This window comes from Triticum dicoccoides, chromosome 6A (assembly GCF_002162155.2).
Source record: "Triticum dicoccoides isolate Atlit2015 ecotype Zavitan chromosome 6A, WEW_v2.0, whole genome shotgun sequence".
In the NCBI taxonomy this organism is placed as follows: domain Eukaryota; kingdom Viridiplantae; phylum Streptophyta; class Magnoliopsida; order Poales; family Poaceae; genus Triticum; species Triticum dicoccoides.
Genome location: NC_041390.1, coordinates 43,228,937 through 43,249,744, shown reverse-complemented (window position 1 = coordinate 43,249,744; position 20,808 = coordinate 43,228,937). Strand labels below are relative to the sequence as shown.

Below are 20,808 nucleotides of genomic sequence, written 5' to 3'. Positions count from 1 at the left end.
GTTGGCGACCGAGCTCGCCGCCGACGAGCCCCCCGCAGCGCACCCCCGCACGACGGAGGAAGCACTCGCCACGGACACGGCGGACGAGAGCTGCGCGGCCGGCGAGGCACGCAGCATGAACGCCGTCGATGTCCTCTGCGTCGCCGACAAGGCACCGTCAGGCGGCTCTGCCCGCGAGCTCTGCGCCGCCGACATGATCTGCGGCATCCCCATCGGCCCACCGTGCGCCGCAGCCGAGGCGCAGCAAAAGCCAGTGAGCAGCACCCCTCTCCTTCCCTCCCTGAAACCTGCTTGTTTTTGTTCGTTCACATTGTAGAATTCTTACTCAAAATTGTGGCCGTCCAACTCGAGGTGTGTGTCCTGTTTGTGTTCTAAGCCGGTGGACTAGTTGTGTGGGTAGCACATAGGCGAGTGGGATGACAGGAGGCGACTAGTTATGTTCTGAATCTGCACATGAATTGTTTTCAGTTTAAGATGTGCAGTCTGTATCCACATAAGTCCAGCCTCCAGGCATAAACTCCAGAAGCCATCAACTACACTAGCTGAACTGGACTGATGCTTTTTTGCCTGATGTGATTCTGGAGTTTATGCAATTTGAGCAGGTGTTTAGTCTGACCTGCTGAACTGATGTTGTTAAAGAAGCGGCCTACTGAGAAGAGCCAATCTTCAGTTGATGGCGCTGGAGTCTATTTGTTGTATGATATTTTTGCTGAATATTTTGTATTCAGCTGTTTAGCTGGACATGTTTGTGTGGTGGATGCTCTGGTAAAAAGGGAATGCACGGACCTTTAATCATGTCAGTTGAAGAGGGCTGCCTGCAGAAATCGTTCAAGGTTGCATCAATTGTTGATTCATGGAGTGAGCAAGAAACAAATTAAACAAAGTTGCAACTGTTATATGCTGCCAAACAAAGCCCAGTCCTTTTTGTGTCTAACAAACAAACAGGCAAAAAAATAGCAAGGCCCAGGAGGCTCGGTAGTTGGGGCTGGGTGGGTTGGAAAAAAAAAAGACCAACAAACAAGGAACAAACGAATACAGGCCGAAACAAAAAAAAAACAAACCCTATTTCATATGGGTAAATATAAGACTTGAGAAAGGAAAAGTTTGTTGGTTAATCATGTCTTGTGTGTTTACTAAGGTTCAGATAGCTATAGTTAGCTGGCATGGATTCCAGTCTTGTGTCTGCAGGCGATTTGGCAAGCCAAAGCTCAAAGCGCAGAGCCTATCAACCAACAAGCAGACCGTCAGCAGTTTAAAAAAAACGACCGTCAGCATGAGAAATCCGATTCCCAGTCCACCAAAATCTGTCACACACCCAAAAAATGAACGATTTTATGCAACACAGTGGCTCTGTTTCCACGAATCCTCTGCTCAACTCCGTAAACAGGCAGCAACCCTCCACCTCTCCCCGAGCCGCTTCCGGAATCAAGATCTCGGTTGGTCCATTCACATAGGTACAGCAAATCTGATCCTCCTGGGGTCAAAAGCAGTCCAGTGTGTTCTTCTTTCCTGTTTCATGATGAAAACCCTTCCAGTCCGATGTTGCGAAAGCGATATTGTGCCGCATCGCAACTCCTCACCCGTCCCAAGGGTTAAAACCATGATCTTCTGTATAATGGTGATGGTTATCTGCAGATAGTGGAAACAAAATAACTGAATTAGCTAAATGTTTGAGATTGGCAAAGAATTCTAACCGATTCTACTTGTTCCAGCTGTCGAACTCACGCACCATGGAGAAGGAAGGATGGTTCACATGGTTTGTTGTCATAGGTAAGCAACATCTCACTGCAGGATGAATGTGTCACTGTTTCTTCAAGATGCGCTTGAACTTGCTCCACAAAAACACGCTTCTCCCGTTGCCTTACAATTTACATCTACAGATAGTGTGGTCGCGCTTATTAGCAGAAAACTAACAGTCGTGCTGCGAACAACTAAAGCTGCAGGTAGTTGCAGAGGCGCTAAGCTCTGTGCGAGAGCAACTTCATGGTTCTAAATTACAACAAACATTTGTATTGTTTTCAACTTTTAACCAATGGATGGAAAGATGCTGGTACTATTTCAGGTCATCATGAAAATAGCTAAAAGGGAAACTAGATAAAAGAAAATCTACCTCTGCCTTAGGGGTCTTTCCGAGAAGAATATAGTTAGTGTCATGGTGGAAGTAACCACATATGTTGTGAATGCAAGAAACACTGGATCCTACACTAACTCCAGCAGTCGAACTCTTGGAACATTTGCTGAAGGTGCAGGAGAATCATATTCAGTTTTGTACCTAGGAATATACCATTGGAAATGTTGTTTGGGAGATTAAAAATCAGTTTGTTTCTTTATCAGCACTTAAAAGAAACCTGTCTCTAGGCTACCAACATTAGGCTCCATGTACATTCAATATACAAGCTAATTTAACCAGTTCAACAGACAGATTATAAGCAATTTCTCACATATGTTGTGAATGGCACTACATCATGCTACCAAAGTTTGACACAGTGCATATTCACGTTTTCGGAAATTACAAGAAACACTGTATTATTTTCAACTTTTAACCAATGGGATGGAAAGATGCTAGTAATACCATTTCAGCTAATCATGAAAATAGCCAAAAGGGAACTAGACAAAATAAATTCTACCGGGATGATTGTTTCTTAGGGGTCTTTCTGACAAGATCATTCATAGTTAAAGTCATGGTGGAAGTAACCACATCTATATTGTTAGGAGGGGAAGGCAAGAAACCCTGGATATCAATCAATCAGGTAGAGACTCCACCAGTCCAACTCTTGTAAATTTGCAGGAGAATCATATTCAGTTTTGTACCTAGAAATACACCATTGGGCATGCTCATTGGGAGATTAAAAATCAGTTTCTATATCAGCACTTAGAAGAAACCCGTCTCTACAGGCTACCAACATTATGCTCCATGTACATCCAAATACAAGCTAATTCATCTAGTTGAACAAACAGATTATAAGCATTTTCTCACGTATATTGTGAATACATCATGCTACCAAAGTTTGACACACGAGTAAGATACCTTGACATATTCACGTTTTCGGAAATTTCATCTTACATTCTGATTGATTGAACAGACAGTATCACTCCATACAAACACAGTAGTAGTTCCAAATGTTTTTGCTTAATCTACTGCATCAAAACAAGCCAGGCAATGCAACTCACTGAATCAGGTGCCTTATTCGCCTTCCTCGCGCCTTCATCCTACTCCTTCATCTTGCGGAGCCACTTGAGCGAGCTCTCGAGCTCACTGTACGCGGTCGCCTGTGCAAAGCTCTTGCTCTCGATCCCGTAATCAAAAACCTCATATGCATCTGGAACCCTCCCCGCCCGACACAATGCCCTGATGAACGTCGCGTACGCCGGCGGCTCGAGCTTCATCCCAGCCCCTACAATGGACTTGTACACCTCGAAGGCCTTGTCCAGCTTCCTGTTCCTGCAGAGCCCCATGAGCAGCGTGTTGTACGTCCGGTCATTGGGCTCGCACCCATTGGCCTGCATTTCCTCAAGCAGCTTGAGCGCGCCAAGGGCGTCGCCCTTGACGCACATCCCGTTCATGAGCGAGGTGTAGGTGATGACGTCCGGGAAGAGGCCCTGGGCAGCCATGGCGTCCAGGTAGGTCCTGGCCTTGGCGACGAGCCCGGCGCGCGCGAGGCCGTAGACGAGGGTGTTGTAGGTGACGAGGTCGGGGTCCACGCCGTCGTCCTTCATCCGGCGGAGCACGCCAAGGAGCCCCGCGGTGTCGGAGTCGGCGCAGTGCCCCTTCATGAGGGCGTTGTAGACGTGGGCGTCGGCGCGGACGCCGTGGTCGGCGAGCACCGGGAGGAGCTGCCCGATCTCGCGCGGGTCGCCGCGGCGGCAGCAGGCGTCAGCGAGGGCCAGCAGCGCCGGGCGCGGCGCGGGGTTGTCGGCGGAGTACGGGAGCGCCGCGAGGAGGTCCCGCGCCGCGGCGACGGAGCGATGCGCGGCGAGGCGGCGGAGGATGAGGGCGAGCGACTGCGCAGGGAGCGGGATGGTGGGCGCGGCCTTGAGCGCGAGCGAGGCGGCCGCGTCCACGTCGGCGTCCACCGCGGCGCGGATGGCCGCCGAGAGCTCCGCGGGCGTGGTGATGGGCCTCTTCTCGGCCAGCGGCGCTGGCCGGTCCGGCAGGGCCAGGGCCCCCGCGTGCTCGGAGGGGCCCCTGGTGGTTCTCCGGGGCGGCTTGCCGTGGGGAGGTTTACCGTCGGCGGGACGAGGCCCCTGTGGTGGCGGGGGAGGGGGCGGCGGGGTGGACGCCGCGGAGGGCTTCGGGACGAGGGCGTGGCGGGGGACCTTGGCGGCGCGCATGGCTTGCGCCGGCACCCTCCCCATCCTTGGCGGCGGCGGCGGAGGCGCGGGAGAGCGGCGAGGAATGGGGATGAGAATACGACTGTGGGGTGCCGGGTGGGCTTTGGCACGCGGGAGCCCGGATCTCAGCCCAATGTAAGAAGATTTCATGGGCTTCGTGGGCTTGTTGTTGGGCTGGATTTTCTCTCACGTGCTCGACGTTGACGGGCGGTAAACGCACAGGACACGAAGACAGGGACACGGGAAATTCTGTCGTGGTCTTTGCCGGCCTGCCCCTCCACCTTTTCGCAATTCGTGAAATCGGGCCTAGGTTGTACCGTCCGACACCTAGGAATGGGCGTCGAGTGTGTATGTATGGTCACGTCTCTTTGTTGCTATACTTTTGGTATTGATAGCAATGCTGCACAAAAAGTTTTGTTGGATGTATGATGGATTTGCTGTTACGTAGAGCGACATATTCTTCTGTCCACTAGAAATCATGATTGCAATGGCTCGCATACAAACCGACGGGCAAATGAGTTTGCATTCGACTCTTGCCTAAATTTCGACGTTTGAGAGCTTTTTCTTCATGTCCTTCTATTGAGTTAAAAAATGAACCAGATTTAAGAGAGGCATGTGACAATGCTCATGTGCCATTACGACTTATGACCAAAGCGGTTTCCAACGATAGGAGAACAGGTGATTGTTACTTGTATGGCGACATCATCTAATAACCTAATAAAAAGATATCTAGTCATAATATCATGATTGTGAGAGGTTTTTTCATGCCATCCTCCCCTCCACATTTTTGCAATTCATGAAATCAAGCCTATGTTGTACAACAACAGGATACGAAGACCATACGACACGTATGCGTGTGGTCACATCTCCAGTTCCCTACTTTTAATGTTGATAGAAACGTTTCATGTAAATACTACTCTGTGTCACTTGTGTGAGTGTTTGTTATGTGGAGGCACGCATATCCCTTTTCATTAAGCTTGTGCTTGTACCGGTCGACAAGCTTTATAAGGATTATATTCACGACGCTTTCTTTGCTCATTATGACCTAATTTGTCGTTTTGTCGGCAAGAGGCAAGCCGCAAAAGGAATTTCTATTTGCTCCGTGAAGCACCGAATCCACAACATACCAACAATGCTCAACGAGGAAATAAGAATAAACTGCCTGACAGAAAACGCCAAATTGAACGAGAATGGTCAGGCACGAGGACGCAAACCGAAAATTAACAAAGTTGCATGTGGCTTTTCACTTGAATTTTTTATGCTAAGAGATAGTTTTTCCGCGTCCTTTCGATGCATTCGGCTATAATCGTTGTAAGGGGTATATACTTACACATAGCTTAGGGAGTGCACGGGACAAAATGTTCCCTTAGCTAGCCATTTTATACATTTATCCATGCATGTTCCTCGTAATCCAAGTTCGTGATAACAAAGTCTATGAAGGCCCCTTGTCAATCTGTTTTTGGGTCGACCACTCGTCATTGCATAAATGTACGTTACCACATCGCCCGCACGCAATAATTTATGTCACCATATTGTCAAAGAAAAGGGAAGCAATATGAGCCACAGATGGCTCCTCCCAGTTGTGTGTTGACCTAGACGGCGGTAGGGGTGCTTATATCCATACTCTTATAAAAAAACAGAGTTGGTGATGATGGTGTTCCTGCCATCCTTCAATATAGGCCATCCGATTTATATCCGACGAACAGGAAGGAAACTATGGCAATTTTGCAAAAAGATACCCACACCCCTTTTCGCATTTGCAAATAAGGCATTCCCTCGTTCATCCTTTTCTCTCACAAGATAAACTTTTTATACAAATGCATCTTGATGTTCCGTGCAACGTATGAGCATCTTGCTAGTATTCATAAAACTATGCCCTGCAGGGGGGCGAATCGTGAAACGGCCAGGCCTTCCCTCTCTCTTCCCTCCTCCTCCCTCCGCCTCATATCACCACCCAACCGGCGGCCACCACCATTGCCAGCCACAACGGGACAGATCCCCGCATAAATTCCTCCACCCGTCGCGCCGCCCCCATTCGCCCACGCGCGCGCGCCCGCGGCCGCCTCCTCCTCCCCCCTATTCGCTCCCTCCCTCCCTCCGCCGGCCGGGGATTCGGGCTTGGGGCGAGATGGGGTACGTCGGGAGCCACGGCGTGGCGACGCTGCGCAAGTACAAGTACAGCGGCGTCGACCACTCCATCGTCGCCAAGTACATCCTCCAGCCCTTCTGGTCGCGATTCGTCAACGTCTTCCCGCTCTGGTTCCCGTAAGCGCCCTCCCCTCCCCTCCCCCTCCCTCCCCCCCTGGTCCGCTCCCCGCTCCGTATGCTGTCCTCCACGAGCGCTCCCCGTGCGCGCGCGCCCGCCCGCTTGATCCGTTCCGTATCAAGCTCAATGCGCGAGTAATGCGCCGGTGCTCGTGAAATAGCCCCGCGTCCTGTTTCCATGTTGCTTTAGCGCGGATGATGGTAGCGTTCTGGCACTCTGCGTTGATCCGTCAGGCCGAGACACGAGCTATGCCCCCGTGTTTGTGTGTGTGATTTGGAATGCGCGCTTTGTTTTAGCGAGGAACCGTCTTTAGCCTGGGGAGCATCTTGCAGGCACCTGGTGCAGACAACGCTAAAGCAGTCTTCAGTGACGAGCCCTGGCTTTTGCTTAGTGGTAGTGGAGTTGCTAATGAGGCGCTGTAAAGCTCGCTTTGCACATATTCCGTTGTATAATTAATACCGGATTAGCTACTCGCCTTCGTACACCTGCTAGCGCGATGTTCTTTAGTTTCTCTAAAGCCGGTGATTCGAAACTTCAATGTAGTCATTTTATATTCATGTAGGGTCAGAGTGACACATTCCAAACACATGATTTTTAATGAAGGATTTTGCTGTGGTGGGTTCGTTGTGATTTGTGAATCTAAGACACATCATGCTTGTTTATATACTTATTATAATGAAGGTTTAGCAGCGGTAAATTATAGTATCTTATAGTTACTTAATGGAAGTAATTTCGGCTTTTTCATTCATCTTGTATTGTTTGTTCAAATATGTGGACTGTAGACTAACCTTCTTTCTTTTGTCTCTGTGTCGAAATCATCCGCAGACCCAACATGGTGAGAGTTCTGCACATGCTGCTGTTGTCGCAAGCGATGCTATTTTGTTTGAAGGCCTGATAAAACATTGCCTTTTATTTCCAGATCACGCTGACAGGTTTCATGTTTCTGCTGACATCGGCATTGCTTGGCTTTGTAAGTAATCTAGAGCACGCAAATATGAAGATTTTGCGTCTTGTTAATTGCCGCTGCAGTAATACTCTAGCAAGCTTTTAACTTGTCACTGTCATTTTGCTGCAGTTGTATTCACCTCATCTTGATACAGCGCCCCCTAGATGGGTTCATCTTGCGCACGGAATCCTTCTCTTCCTTTACCAGGTATCCAACTTTATATGCTCACCCAACCATTGTTGAGGAAATCGTTAACTGGTAGCTACTCAGTTGCTAGCGAGTAGGGGATTATTAATAGGCTAATCGGCAAGTTAATCGGCCATTTAATCAATTAATCGGCCGGTTTATCAGTTTATCAGCTACTCGGTGACCCAACGAGTAGCGATTAATCGGCAAGTTAACTGGTTAATCGAATGAATTGTTGAACAGGGCACCCAACCATGCAATACTGTACCATCTTATTCTCCCTTTCCAGCATAACACAACTGCCACGTTTTCTATAGAACAGATAAGGGTGATATTAATCTGCAGTTCTGGCAATATTGTTCAAGCATTTATGACCCATGCACGAAGGGCTTGCTATTAATTTTATGCATGCTAAGGTTCCTAAATGTCTTCAATGTGTGGCCCCTTGTCCTATTAGTCTCTAAATCTCTAGATTTTCTTACGGTTCTACCATGTGTAATTTCCAGTCACTGCCAGTTTAGAATTGTAATACACATGTTGAAATATGGATGCAGACTTTTGATGCTGTGGATGGTAAACAAGCAAGACGTACCAACTCATCAAGTCCTTTAGGCGAACTTTTTGATCACGGTAATCCACATTCCAAATTCGGCTTGCTGAACTCAGTTTTGGGAAAGCATGCATGTGACACTGACAAGCTTTTGTCCTGAACAGGATGTGACGCGCTTGCATGTGCTGTAAGGATATTCATCACTTTGTTTCGTACATATGCATAGATACTAAATTGTTGTGAACTGATTAGTCTATCTATTAGTTTGAGTCCCTGGCTTTTGGGAGCACAGCTATGTGTGGAAATGCTACCTTCTGGTTTTGGGTCATTTCAGCTGTCCCCTTCTACTTCGCAACCTGGGAACAGTGAGTTAATTTGTTCTTTCACTTCTATGTTACGGCATCAAACTATCTTAGGAGCAAGTATTGCTCTATACTCTTCTACACCTATCACCAAACTGGTTGTACTTTTGCTTGGATAATGTCACCCTTATGAAGTATAATGATTCCATGTCCCTTTGGATGCTTTATAATTTTTAAATGATGAACATGTCTTGCAGTGCTTGTGCCATCTTTTTTTTTTCAAATGGTTTGTGAATCTTCATATGCCTTACTTGTACCAGCTCTTTTCATGTGGTTTGTTAAGTTGGAAGTGTTTTAATGTTCTCATAGAAGGTGCCAAGTAGGAAGCATGTTGGAACCTTATTAAGATTCCCGCAATTTAGTTTCCACAAGAGCATAGAAGCACTACTATTTTTGAGTTTGAAACCTTCTTACTATTGATGCCTTGTAATATTTATGGTTATTCCTATATCTGTGTCGGTGATACCTCCGCAGACGTTTGTTGTGTTACTTTTGAGTGGTATCATATTTCCATCTCACACATAATTGCTCTCTGTGTAGCTATTTTACAAATACACTTGTTCTTCCTATAGTCAATGGGCCGACTGAAGGCCTTATGCTGATCTATGTGTGCCATATCGTCACCTTTTTCACAGGTACTATTTGACTTAACTTTTATCAACCTTCACAGAATCAAATCATGTCGAGCTTGTCAATCTTCGTAGTTTTCTCCTGCTAATATACCGTACATATGTATCCGTCATGTATACGTCGTTCGTATCCAACCATATAGTTTACTGATATTAACTGCACATCTTTCCTTTCACTTTCCTTCCATAGGAGCTGAATGGTGGGCACAGGATTTCCGAAAATCAGTGCCCCTCCTTAATTGGGTGCCTCTTGTTCCTGGTATGTAGACCACCAAGCTTATGGTTCTAATTTTGCTTTTGTATTAAAACCATATGTTAATAATTTTCTTAACATGAAGCCTGACTGTTTCATCTGTTGCCGATGAAACCGTGTGCTGTTAATACTGTGTGAAAACTGTAAAATGAACTCGGATAGTGACAAATGCTGGCATTCCCTATGCTGAAGTCTATTTTCCATTGCTTCTTTTCCAGAAATCTCGCTCTATGGCATTGTGCTGTTTCTAATGATTGCTTTTGCTGTAATTCCGACAATTGGATCTAAGTAAGTTCTGTTTGTCATTTTGCGTAGTATTTTCTGTTTCGATTCTCGTTCTATCTCTGTGTTTTTTGCTTGCTCAATAGATCTGAAACACCTCTTATTGTACTACATAGCTCTAATACTCCAGTTCAAATAATCCCAGTGTCGAGGATCTGAATTACCCTCTTATTCTTTTTTATGTTTATTTATCTTGTTTATCCTCTTGTATTGGTTTGGGGTGCTAGCGAGGCAGATCTCTGAGCCTTTGAGTTGGAAAGGCACCACATTTGTTTAATTTAGAACTGATCAAACATTCAAGTGTTAATCAAGCTGCACTAAGCTAGTGTTGTAACCTACCTACAGCACTCACAATGTTTACAAAGTCGTCGAAGCAAGAAAAGGAAGTATGGTGCTGGCACTAGCAATGGTAAGGTCTAGATTTGTTGTCGTATTGCATAAAACTTTTCTCCATGTGACTTTCCACCCTTCTTCATTTTTACCAGCTCTTCCCTTTCGTTCTACTCATGGCTGGAACTCTCGTGTGGTATCCTCTTGACCCTTCTGAGTTCTATTGTATATATCTACTCTTTTAAAAAAAGAGCAATAACGTAGAAAAAAAAATCTGTTACGTCATTACTGATGGATGTTACTTCAATGTGCAGGTCCTATCTATCTCCTTCAGATATAATGAGAAATCAACCACATCTGCTAATTATTGGAACTGGTTTTGCGTTTGGCTATCTTGTGGTAAGGCCTCTTCTAATACCTAGATTAAATATCTGGTTGATCTGTGTTTTGATGATGTTGCTCTTTTACACCTTTTCATGTTTGAAACTAATTCTTCATTTTGCCTGCCAATCTGGGCATTGTCACTACTGTTGCGATTCTGCTCTTGTTTTGACTCTTTATCCAAGGGTAGTTAGATTGATCTCTTGGTTTCTATACCACCGTTACAGAATACTTCATTTTAATGTTACATATTTGGTCATGGTTAAATGACCAATTGAAACCTCATAATCTGCTCATCAAACAGCTTTCAATCCCTCAGATTTTAATTCCAAAAAATGGAAATTGGGCAGAACCTCCCCTGTAATTTTGATCCCACATCTCACACAATTCATATATATAAATACAAAATGCATCACAACATGTACAACTACCAGAAACATCCACACATACTCCCTCCGTTACCAAAACGTCCTATATTTAGGAACAGAGGGAGTACATCACATCCAGGTTCACATTCACCACATACATCAGTACTAGTTCACAACTACCAGTCAAGTCAGAATCAATAACAACAACAACAAAGCCTTTAGTCCCAAACAAGTTGGGGTAGGCTAGAGGTGAAACCCATAAGATCTCGCAACCAACTCATGGCTCAGGCACATGGATAGCAAGCTTCCACGCACCCCTGTCCATAGCTAGCTCTTTGTCGATACTCCAATCCTTCAGGTCTCTCTTAACGGACTCCTCCCATGTCAAAATCGGTCGACCCCGCCCTCTCTTGACATTGTCCGCGCGCTTTAGCCGTCCGCTATGCACTGGAGCTTCTGGAGGCCTGCGCTGAATATGCCCAAACCATCTCAAACGATGTTGGACAAGCTTCTCCTCAATTGGTGCTACCCCAACTCTATCTCGTATATCATCATTCCGGACTCGATCCTTCCTCGTGTGGCCACACATCCATCTCAACATACGCATCTCCGCCACACCTAACTGTTGAACATGTCGCCTTTTAGTCGGCCAACACTCCGCGCCATACAACATTGCGGGTCGAACCGCCGTCCTGTAGAACTTGCCTTTTAGCTTTTGTGGCACTCTCTTGTCACAGAGAATGCCAGAAGCTTGGCGCCACTTCATCCATCCGGCTTTGATTCGATGGTTCACATCTTCATCAATACCCCCATCCTCCTGCAACATTGACCCCAAATACCGAAAGGTGTCCTTCCGAGGTACCACCTGGCCATCAAGGCTAACCTCCTCCTCCTCACAGCTAGTAGTACTGAAACTGCACATCATGTACTCGGTTTTAGTTCTACTAAGCCTAAACCCTTTCGATTCCAAGGTTTGTCTCCATAACTCTAACTTCCTATTTACCCCCGTCCGACTATCGTCAACTAGCACCACATCATCCGCAAAGAGCATACACCATGGGATATCTCCTTGTATACCCCTTGTGACCTCATCCATCACCAATGCAAAAAGATAAGGGCTCAAAGCTGACCCCTGATGCCTATGTTTTTAAGGCGGTAAGGCGAGGCGAGGCGCTGGGGGGGCGCCTCACTGCCTAAGCGGTAAGGCATAAGGCGAGGCGACGCCTTAGACACATACATATATAATAGATGGCAGCCAATTAGGAGATTTAACTACTAGCATTGACATCATAAATTGTACATACATATATAACAGATGGCAGCCATTTAGGAAATTTAACAACTAACAGTAACATAATTAGTTGTTGCCAAATCATAGGCCTCAAATCATCTTCTGTATATGACAGAACGGCGCCTTTGAACTTCAGCTTCATCCTTCTCATCAATATATCGCTCCATAGCTTTAAACTTTCTAGTGTTTAAGGATTTGCGCATCTCTATCCTAATCTCCATAGATGCCTCGGGACACATATCTGCATCACTACAACCCCCAGAAAGGTGCTGCTTCAGCCTTCTCACTCCAGCATGGACTATCTTGCCACACAATGTACACTGGAGTAAATCTTTCCTCTCTAAATCTGGCCAGAACCCATACTTCCAAACTGGATCATCTGATGTAGCTCTTCTCCTAGGATCCATCAGAGCAGGGCCACCTCGCTGCTGCAGCAACACTGAGAAAAGACCCAATCAACCGTCAAAGAGAGAAGAGCCAAATCACTAGAGCAAGCAGACAAGCATGGGGAAGGAGAGAAGCGATGGTGGGGTTGCTGCCTTGTGGATGGAGAAGCAGATTTGGGAGCAAACAGATGCAGAGGAGGAGCAGGCAAGCAGCCAAGCACATCTACAGATCTACCTACAATGCAGGAAGAAACAAAGTACTAGGAGGGGTAGAAGAAAATTCAGAGGAGGCCAGGATAGAAGTGAGATGAGAACGGGAGCCACACCTTGCTGTTGCGCCAGAGTTGGAGGGAGAGCTGAGCCCGGCGAGGAGGGGCACAGATCGGAGCTGTAGAGGAAGGAGCCGCCGCCAAAGGTCAGAGAGGAGAGAAGGAAACCCTATCGGGTGGATTGGACGATTGGTTCGATCCTCTCTGTCCCGCCCTTCGCCTTATACCTGTTCGCACTCGCGCGCGAGCCCAATATTTCCAGCGAAAGCCCGCGAAAGCTTCCCGCGTGGGCCACTCTTTCCCGCCTGGAAGCAGCCCATGGCGTCCGATCTGGCCCAAGGCGCCGCCCTACGCGCCTAGGCGGACGATTCAGACGCCCTAGGATCTAAAGCGGACGCTTTACGACGATGTGTAGGGCAGGTTCGACGCCTTGCCATTGGAGGGCGCCCCGACGCTAAGGCGTCGCCTAAGCGACGCTTCACAGACGCCTTAAAAACAGAGCCTGATGCAGTCCTATCTTAATCGGGAAGTCATCGGTGTCGACATCACTTGTTCGAACACTTGTCACAACATTATTGTACATGTCTTTGATGAGGGTAATGTACTTTGCTGGGACTTTGTGTTTCTCCAAGGCCCACCACATGACATTCCGCGGTATCTTATCATAGGCCTTCTCCAAGTCAATGAACACCATATGCAAGTCCTTCTTATGCTCCCTATATCTCTCCATAAGTTGTCGTACCAAGAAAATGGCTTCCATGGTCGACCTCCCAGGCATGAAACCAAACTGATTTTTGGTCACGCTTGTCATTCTTCTTAAGCGGTGCTCAATGACTCTCTCCCATAGCTTCATTGTATGGCTCATCAGCTTAATTCCACGGTGATTAGTACAACTCTGAACATCCCCCTTGTTCTTGAAGATTGGTACTAATATACTCCGTCTCCATTCTTCTGGCATCTTGTTTGCCCGAAAAATGAGGTTGAAAAGCTTGGTTAGCCATACTATCGCTATGTCCCCGAGACCTTTCCACACCTCAATGGGGATACAATCAGGGCCCATCGCCTTGCCTCCTTTCATCCTTTTTAAAGCCTCCTTCACCTCAGACTCCTGGATGCGCCGCACAAAACGCATGCTGGTCTCATCAAAGGAGCCATTCAGTTCAATGGTAGAACTCTCATTCTCCCCATTGAACAGCTTGTCGAAGTACTCCCGCCATCTATGCTTAATCTCTTCGTCCTTCACCAAGAGTTGGCCTGCTCCGTCCTTGATGCATTTGACTTGGCCAATATCCCTCGTCTTCCTCTCCCGGATCTTAGCCATCTTATAGATGTCCCTTTCACCTTCCTTCGTGCCTAACCGTTGGTAGAGGTCCTCATATGCCCGACCCCTTGCTTCACCAACAGCTCGCTTTGCGGCCTTCTTCGCCATCTTGTACTTCTCTATGTTGTCTGCACTCCTATCCAGGTATAGGCGTCTGAAGCGGCCCGGCCCTTGCCCATTTTCCACCACACCCGGGTTCCGATGTGGCACGTCGCTGAGAGGGTTACGCCCCAACGAAAATCTTTTGGGTTTCATCTCCATAAGAGTGGCTGAGTTTTTACGTTGGCTCGCCAAGCCTATCAGAACCCTCCTCCTTTACCCGGGCTTGGGACCGGCTATGTTGAGACAACATAGGCGGAGTTAGACAACATAGGCGGAGAACCTTCTCAAAATAAAAACACTTGATCTCCTTTCTAGTTTTTTTTGGGTCGCCAAGCAATTTAATTTTCAGCACATAACTTGTATTTGGATCCATCCTGTAAATAGAAGAGAAACTTATGCATGACATTGCTACTGGATATGAGGCAATCTGCTCCTTCCAATCCTGCATTTGGAGAGCAATTTGTGGAAGACACTCACCCTTCTAGACACGCCGACGACGCCGAACCTGAAGCCAAGCCTGCAGCCGCACCGTGGCCCAAGCCCGCATCCACGCTCAACCATGCAGCTGAGCTCGCAGCCGCGCCATGGCCTGTGCCCGCAGCTGAGCTCACCGACGAGCGCTCCACAATCGCGCTGTTCCCGCTGCCGTGCCTTGGCTACCATCCCCAGCCCCGCCTTGGCCGCCCTCTGCCGTGCCTGGGTTGCCGTCCGCCGCTGTGCTTGCTCCGACCCCTGCAGCCGTGCCTGAGCCGCCACCCGCAGCCACCTGTTGGTCCATGGCCCCTCAGCTCACGCCACCGCCACGAGCCAGCCCTCCGCCGCCGCTGCTAGGGTTCAGGTTGGGTGGGGACTCGAGATAGGAACGAGAGCGACGGTTCGGTCGGGATTGTTTCTTCGGTTTGATATAGGATAGCGACTAGTAGAGGGGTATTTTGGTCCACCTAATTTTTTTTTGACGGAACGGTGTAACGGAACCAATGGCGGTTGTCACATAAGGAAAGAAATTAAGACTAGATATGTCAAATAGGGAAGATAATTTTCTACAGGGCCAGACAAGGAACCTCATTTTAAGTTAGTGTCAAGTAAGGAATTTTCTCTATTAATTGGGGGGCACGTTTCTTTTGTAGATGCTGTTTTTCATAACTGTATGGACATTACTTATCTGCTTATATTGCTGCACAGGGAAGAATGATTCTGGCTCACTTATGTGATGAACCCAAAGGTCTGAAGACAGGAATGTGCATGGTAGTTGCCTCATGACCTGGTTTCTTTGCAGTGTTCTTTATGGAGCCTATGCCAGTATGTTTATACTTTGTCATGTCTAAAAACTGGCTTCCTTTTGCAGGCCCTGGCATATTTCCCGTTTGCAATTGCAAATGCGCTGACTGCCCGACTTGATGATGGGTTTGTGCCTCTGAGCCTTTTGTATTACACTGTATAATTATCATGGGCTATGATGGGTTTTGTATGACACTCTCATTTTATGGTCATTGATCGTTGCAGAAACCCCCTTTTTGATGAGCAGCTCGTTCTCCTGATATACTGCTTATTTACAGGTATTATCTTATTTTCACAGTACATTTCTTTTCAATGGACGAGTTGCAGAGTTTTGCATTCAATATACTAGAGGGATCATTTTTGTACTGTTGTTAAAAAGTAGTACGTATTATTTTTCTGGTTTTCTATTTTAGATTAGTGAATCTGTTTATATTGTCATGCGTTTGGTCAGGCATTGGATTGTTGTATTAGTCACTTGGTTGTACTTTGGTACTTGTTCTTGATTTATAAGCTTCAGACGGATCCTCCAAGTTATTCTTTACAGTAACAAATTTCACTTGACAAATATATATCACGAGACATGGATTACAGTATATCATGTGCCCATCATAGGCTGTAGTGCTAAACGTATCTTTGATCTGACTACTTTGATCAATTTGACAGTGGCGCTGTACATGCATTTTGCTACGTCTGTTATCCATGAAATCACCAACGCACTTGGGATTCATTGCTTCAGGTTTGTCAATTATCACTGCAATTCTTTTCCACATTTTGCATCAATTGTTCTGACTGACATAATTTCTGTCTGGCTACAGAATCACAAGGAAAAAGGCGTAACTCTGACTTAGTTGGTAATCAACATGGTATCTACCAAAGAAGCAAACATGCCTGCTTGTCTTCATTATAGGGGTGATGTACGAATCATATTTGCATCTGTCATTACAGGGACATTCTCCCCTGAAATTTACATCAGCACTAAAATTTGTGCTGATGAGAAAACAATGTATGTGAAATAGTTGGCAAAATTTTGTTGTATTGTTCATAGAGCAAATGCTCAGCAAAAACTTTCTGGGGGAAATGCTGTGCTGATTGGCAGAAGTTGCCTTTGTAACTTGTCACATTGTAACATCAGCAGAGATGCGGATAGTGTTGTTTATGCATTTTATTCGTCTCTTTTTCCGACCCAATGCCTCCATGCATGTTCCGATTTTCAGAGGCGGATACCATTAGCAGTCGGTTTTGTTTCTTTTTTGTTTTGAGAAAACAATCGGTTTTACTCCCTCTGTATATATCACTCTGCATCAAATGAATTCCCATGTTGAGATGGAGGAAGTAGTTCTGATTTGGCTGACAGATTGCGTTTTGATTGTGCTCTGTATATACCACTCCATCAATGAATTCCCATGCTGATACTATTTGGGAGGACTTTTTAAATTCGAATTACTGATGTGCTGTGCAAATTGATTTGTTTCAGTACCATGTGATAATTGTGGCAGCTAGAACCTAGACAATTGTGGCTTCTTTTCTCTTCAGCCTTGTGGTAGTTATCTTGGTACAATTTTAATGGAGCAAGTAACTGTAATTGGAGAAGGTGCAGCACGGTGCACTGAGCTTAGCTGGAGCATGCTGCCAGGGTTCATTTCATTCTTCCATCAGAATATAAATTGGCCAGACTTGCTAGCAAAGCATCAGAAGTTGTTTCTTTGTGTGGTGACTGGAGTCGGCCATGGCCGCGCTGCGACAAGCTTCAACGGCACTCCGGTTGCTGTTCGTGGCTGCGGTGATCCGGTTGCTGTTCGTGCCCGTGGTGAGCAGCACCGTCGCCTCCATGGTGGTTCCGGCGATCTTTGTGTTCGGCGACTCTACTGCTGATGTGGGGAACAACAACTACTTGCCGGGGACCAGCGCCAGGGCTGATTTTCCTCACAATGGCGTCGACTTCCCCGGCGGTGAGCCGACGGGCAGGTTTAGCAACGGCTTCATTGGCGCCGATTTCTTGGGTGAGCAAGCCAATTGATCACATGCTTTTGAATGAATGGCGGCTCGGTTGTCTGTCTGATCAGTTGTGAAATTTGCAGCTGTCCACATGGGCTTCAGCGGGAGCCCACCGCCGTACCTCTCTCTCATCGCCGGCAGTGGCGAGGCATTGGGCAACACGACGACGAAGAAGCCGGTAGCCGCTTCTGCCTCCATGAGAGGAGCCAGTTTTGCCTCTGGAGGCTCCGGTGTTCTTGACTCCACGGTACGTCCAAGCCACATGTGCTGTAAACATTTCTGACTCTGTTTTTCCAATTTATCAGACATATATGTGGTTTAGTAGAAACATGTCGTCATTTATTTTTTGTGCGGACATAAATTTCGACTGAATTGGTTACAAACCCCAAGTACATTTGAAATTTTGTTCTATATTTTACTGTTCACTGGAAGAATTTAGGTGGAGCAGATGATTCGTTACTACCTAAAGTTGAGAAAATTCTTCAATTGTTCAATCAAAGCAACAACTTTCTCCTGTACTCCATCTCTCTTTAATGTCATGAACCACACACAATTTAAAATCTGGCCAGAATTAAAAATCAGCAAGTACAATTGACATCCTCAGCTAGTGCCAGCAACATTTGACAACCAGATGATGATCATATTACCAGGGAGACACGATCAACATGACGAAGCAGATCGAGTACTTCTCGGATCTCAAAGACCAGATGCTGTCAGCCAGACTGGGTGCCTTCGGTGCGTCGGCCTTCCTGTCCAAGTCCATCTTCCTCATCAGCGCGGGCTCGAACGACGCCATCGACTTCTTCTCGCAGGACACGTCGCCGGACTCCACCGCGCTCCAGCAGTTCCGGGAAGCCGTGGTCTCCACATACGACAGCCATGTCAAAGTAAGAGACCTGACCAGTGATGATCATTTCCATTCCATCAGGCTTCAACTCAGCCAAACTCACTGTGTTATATTCAACTCTGAATCAAATCAACTGCATGGTTGTGCTGCAGACGCTGTACAACCTGGGGGCGAGGAAGTTCGCGGTGATCGACGTGGCGCCGATCGGGTGCTGCCCGTACTGGAGGAGCCGGAACCCGGCCGGGGAGTGCGTCGAGCCGCTGAACCGGCTAGCGAAGAGCCTCAACGATGGGATCCGGGACCTGTTCGCCGGCCTCGTCTCCGAGATGCAGGGCATGGAGTACGCCATTGGCAGCGCCTACGAGCTCGTCTCCAGCATCGTCGAAGACCCGCAGTCTGCAGGTAAAAATAAATCGCAGCATTCTGATGTCAAGCTGATACATCTACCAAGTACAGTACATCTAGAGTCTGCGGCATTGTAATTCGTACATCGCTCATGCTTTGCACCAAGAATGTAACGTGGCTCGCTTTGCTGCGTGCAGGGTTGACGGAGTTGAAGAGCGCATGCTGCGGCGGCGGCGGCAGGTTCAACGCCGACGGTGGGTGCACCCCCAGCGCCGGCTACTGCGGCGACCGCGGCAGGTTCCTCTTCTGGGACTTCCTGCACCCTACGCAGGCCACCTCCAGGCTCGCCGGCCGAGCGTTCTTCGACGGGCCGGAGCGATTCGTCGGCCCGATCACCTTCAGGCAGCTGGCCGAGGCGTAGGGTCGTCTTTGTATCATTCCACGACATGAGAGAGAATCAAATGTGGTTTTGTGTTTTTTGGGGCCGGTCCAAGTCAAAATCCTGGTCTTTGCCTTTCGTGGCGGCGACAGTTTAACAACTGGCGCCAATTGTCCAAATTGGGTGTTGATTAATGATTAATGTGCTATATATACATACTATTGGGGCAGACACACACTATTTACTCGTCGATCGAATTCTCGTGCACACTGACCTGGTATTGGAGACCATCTAAATTATCCAAAATCTCTTCAATTTATGAGCTGAGGGAGTATTATAAGTAGACGACGCTCAACAAGCTAAATGAAAAATATGCAATCAATTTCATGAAAAATAAAACACCGGGCCATTAATTTGGTGGACCAAACCCCTAACAATTGTGATTCTTATGTTTATGTTCCAAGCATTGTTCTGGCTGGTTCCCTAAAAGTTTCATTTTGAATATCAGCAAGTCTGTTGCAGCCCCAACCCAAAAGTCTAGTTCCTTTTACTATCTTTGTTATATATACTAGTACATATGCCCATGCGTTGCAACGGAAGAAAAAAATAATATGTATTTAAAGTTAGTGAAAATTATATGGGCAAGCAAAACCCCGTGTACATGTGAAAAAAGAACATTTAGCTTCTCGGTTTTGCCGGGTGTGAAGTAATCAATCCGTTATTTTTCCACTCATTAATCGAGGACATTTAAGAGTTTTGTTACGTCATTGTACGCCATAGAAGGCCAATAAATTATTCAATCTACTTTTTCTTTCAATCGAGGAGACTTTTAAGGTATGAAGTTTCTGAATATTGTAGGAAACATGAACCATTTTTAAATCCTAATGTTATTTAAAAATTGTGACACTTCAAAAAAATGAGAACAAAATTTGAAATGGAAACATCTTTCAAAATTTACAAACATTTTAACATAAAAAAATTCACAAACTTTTTTGAAAACACCAAACTTTTTTATAAAAACATGAACATTATTTGAATTTGTGAGCATGTTCTTAGAATGGAAACATGTGTTGAAATTTCATAAGATTTCTCGAAAATGTGTATCTTTTATATGCGAACATTATTTTGAATCGTGAAAATTTCACTAAAACAAGAATATTTTGCAAATTTGGAGCATTTCTTAAAATGGCATTTTATTTTTAGAAATATCTAACATTTTTAAAAAATAAGAAAAGTTTTTTAAAAGAATAGGAAACTTTTTTCAAGTTCCGAATATTTTTCAAAATATTACCAAATTTTTGGAATTCAGGTGATTTTCTAAAATTTTATTTTTTAAATTTCTGAATGTTTTTTAGAATTTTGAAATTATGAAATAAATTCTATAAGAAAATAAATTTGGAAGGGAAAAAGGGGGAGGAGAATAAAAATAGTAGTAAAACAAAAAAACAAAGGAAAATAAGCGAGCGCATTATTGGTTGTCCTGTGCGAAGCTCCGACTATTTGTCACCTTATACGGAAAATAGTATTTTCCGAGCTGCGTGGGCAGAAAAAAAGTGGGCTAGCTTCGCTGGGCCACAGCATGCGGCCCACGTACGAAATTCTGGAAAAAGGCCATTTTCTTCTAGCAGACGAAAGTATAAGAATTCAGTACCACCTCGGATAGATTTTTTTCCGGCAGTGAATGGTTGAAAAAATTGGCGAAAGACACCT

At 46.1% G+C, this 20,808-nt stretch overlaps 3 protein-coding genes across 4 annotated transcripts; 2 read left to right on the top strand and 1 right to left on the bottom strand.

The window, feature by feature from the left end:
* Positions 1-1,044: 1,044 nt before the first annotated feature.
* On the bottom strand, positions 1,045-4,497 carry LOC119314569 (pentatricopeptide repeat-containing protein At2g17670-like). 2 transcript variants are annotated; one of them, XM_037589272.1, is made up of 2 exons: positions 3,172-4,497; positions 1,045-1,629 (listed from the first exon to the last, which is right to left on the bottom strand). In XM_037589272.1, exon 1 carries the CDS (start codon positions 4,480-4,482, stop codon positions 3,211-3,213), a length of 1,272 nt encoding a protein of 423 aa, XP_037445169.1. In that variant the 5' UTR covers positions 4,483-4,497; the 3' UTR covers positions 1,045-1,629; positions 3,172-3,210. The 2 variants fall into 2 exon arrangements, with proteins under 2 accessions (XP_037445169.1, XP_037445168.1); XM_037589271.1 differs by lacking the exon at positions 1,045-1,629 and adding an exon at positions 1,747-1,874 and having other exon boundaries at positions 3,172-4,496.
* A 1,765-nt stretch (positions 4,498-6,262) lies between these two features.
* Positions 6,263-16,712, top strand: LOC119314567 (choline/ethanolaminephosphotransferase 1-like). Its single transcript, XM_037589268.1, has 18 exons — positions 6,263-6,597; positions 7,424-7,433; positions 7,518-7,568; positions 7,674-7,751; positions 8,285-8,360; positions 8,445-8,467; positions 8,545-8,645; positions 9,183-9,277; positions 9,462-9,530; positions 9,743-9,812; positions 10,152-10,215; positions 10,292-10,332; positions 10,451-10,535; positions 15,437-15,499; positions 15,600-15,658; positions 15,758-15,810; positions 16,196-16,268; positions 16,348-16,712. Exons 1-18 carry the CDS (start codon positions 6,461-6,463, stop codon positions 16,367-16,369), a joined length of 1,170 nt encoding a protein of 389 aa, XP_037445165.1. The 5' UTR covers positions 6,263-6,460; the 3' UTR covers positions 16,370-16,712.
* A 530-nt stretch (positions 16,713-17,242) lies between these two features.
* Positions 17,243-19,331, top strand: LOC119314568 (GDSL esterase/lipase At5g55050-like). The gene is made up of 5 exons (XM_037589270.1): positions 17,243-17,532; positions 17,611-17,774; positions 18,178-18,414; positions 18,527-18,776; positions 18,917-19,331. The coding sequence occupies exons 1-5, from the start codon at positions 17,259-17,261 to the stop codon at positions 19,138-19,140; spliced, it is 1,149 nt and encodes a 382-aa protein (XP_037445167.1). The 5' UTR covers positions 17,243-17,258; the 3' UTR covers positions 19,141-19,331.
* The last annotated feature ends 1,477 nt before the right edge of the window (positions 19,332-20,808 follow it).

What these genes read in the sequence shown, in the direction of transcription:
- LOC119314567 (XM_037589268.1), top strand. Translation starts at nt 6,461, where the DNA reads ATGGGGTACGTCGGGAGCCACGGCGTGGCGACGCTGCGCAAGTACAAG. An exon ending in TATCGTCACCTTTTTCACAG is followed by an intron (nt 9,278 to 9,461) that starts GTACTATTTGAC and finishes TTCCTTCCATAG; the next exon opens with GAGCTGAATGGTGGGCACAG. An exon ending in TTGGGTGCCTCTTGTTCCTG is followed by an intron (nt 9,531 to 9,742) that starts GTATGTAGACCA and finishes CTTCTTTTCCAG; the next exon opens with AAATCTCGCTCTATGGCATT.
- LOC119314569 (XM_037589272.1), bottom strand. Translation starts at nt 4,482, where the DNA reads ATGAAATCTTCTTACATTGGGCTGAGATCCGGGCTCCCGCGTGCCAAA.
- LOC119314568 (XM_037589270.1), top strand. Translation starts at nt 17,259, where the DNA reads ATGGCCGCGCTGCGACAAGCTTCAACGGCACTCCGGTTGCTGTTCGTG. An exon ending in CATTGGCGCCGATTTCTTGG is followed by an intron (nt 17,533 to 17,610) that starts GTGAGCAAGCCA and finishes TGAAATTTGCAG; the next exon opens with CTGTCCACATGGGCTTCAGC. An exon ending in CGAAGACCCGCAGTCTGCAG is followed by an intron (nt 18,777 to 18,916) that starts GTAAAAATAAAT and finishes TGCTGCGTGCAG; the next exon opens with GGTTGACGGAGTTGAAGAGC.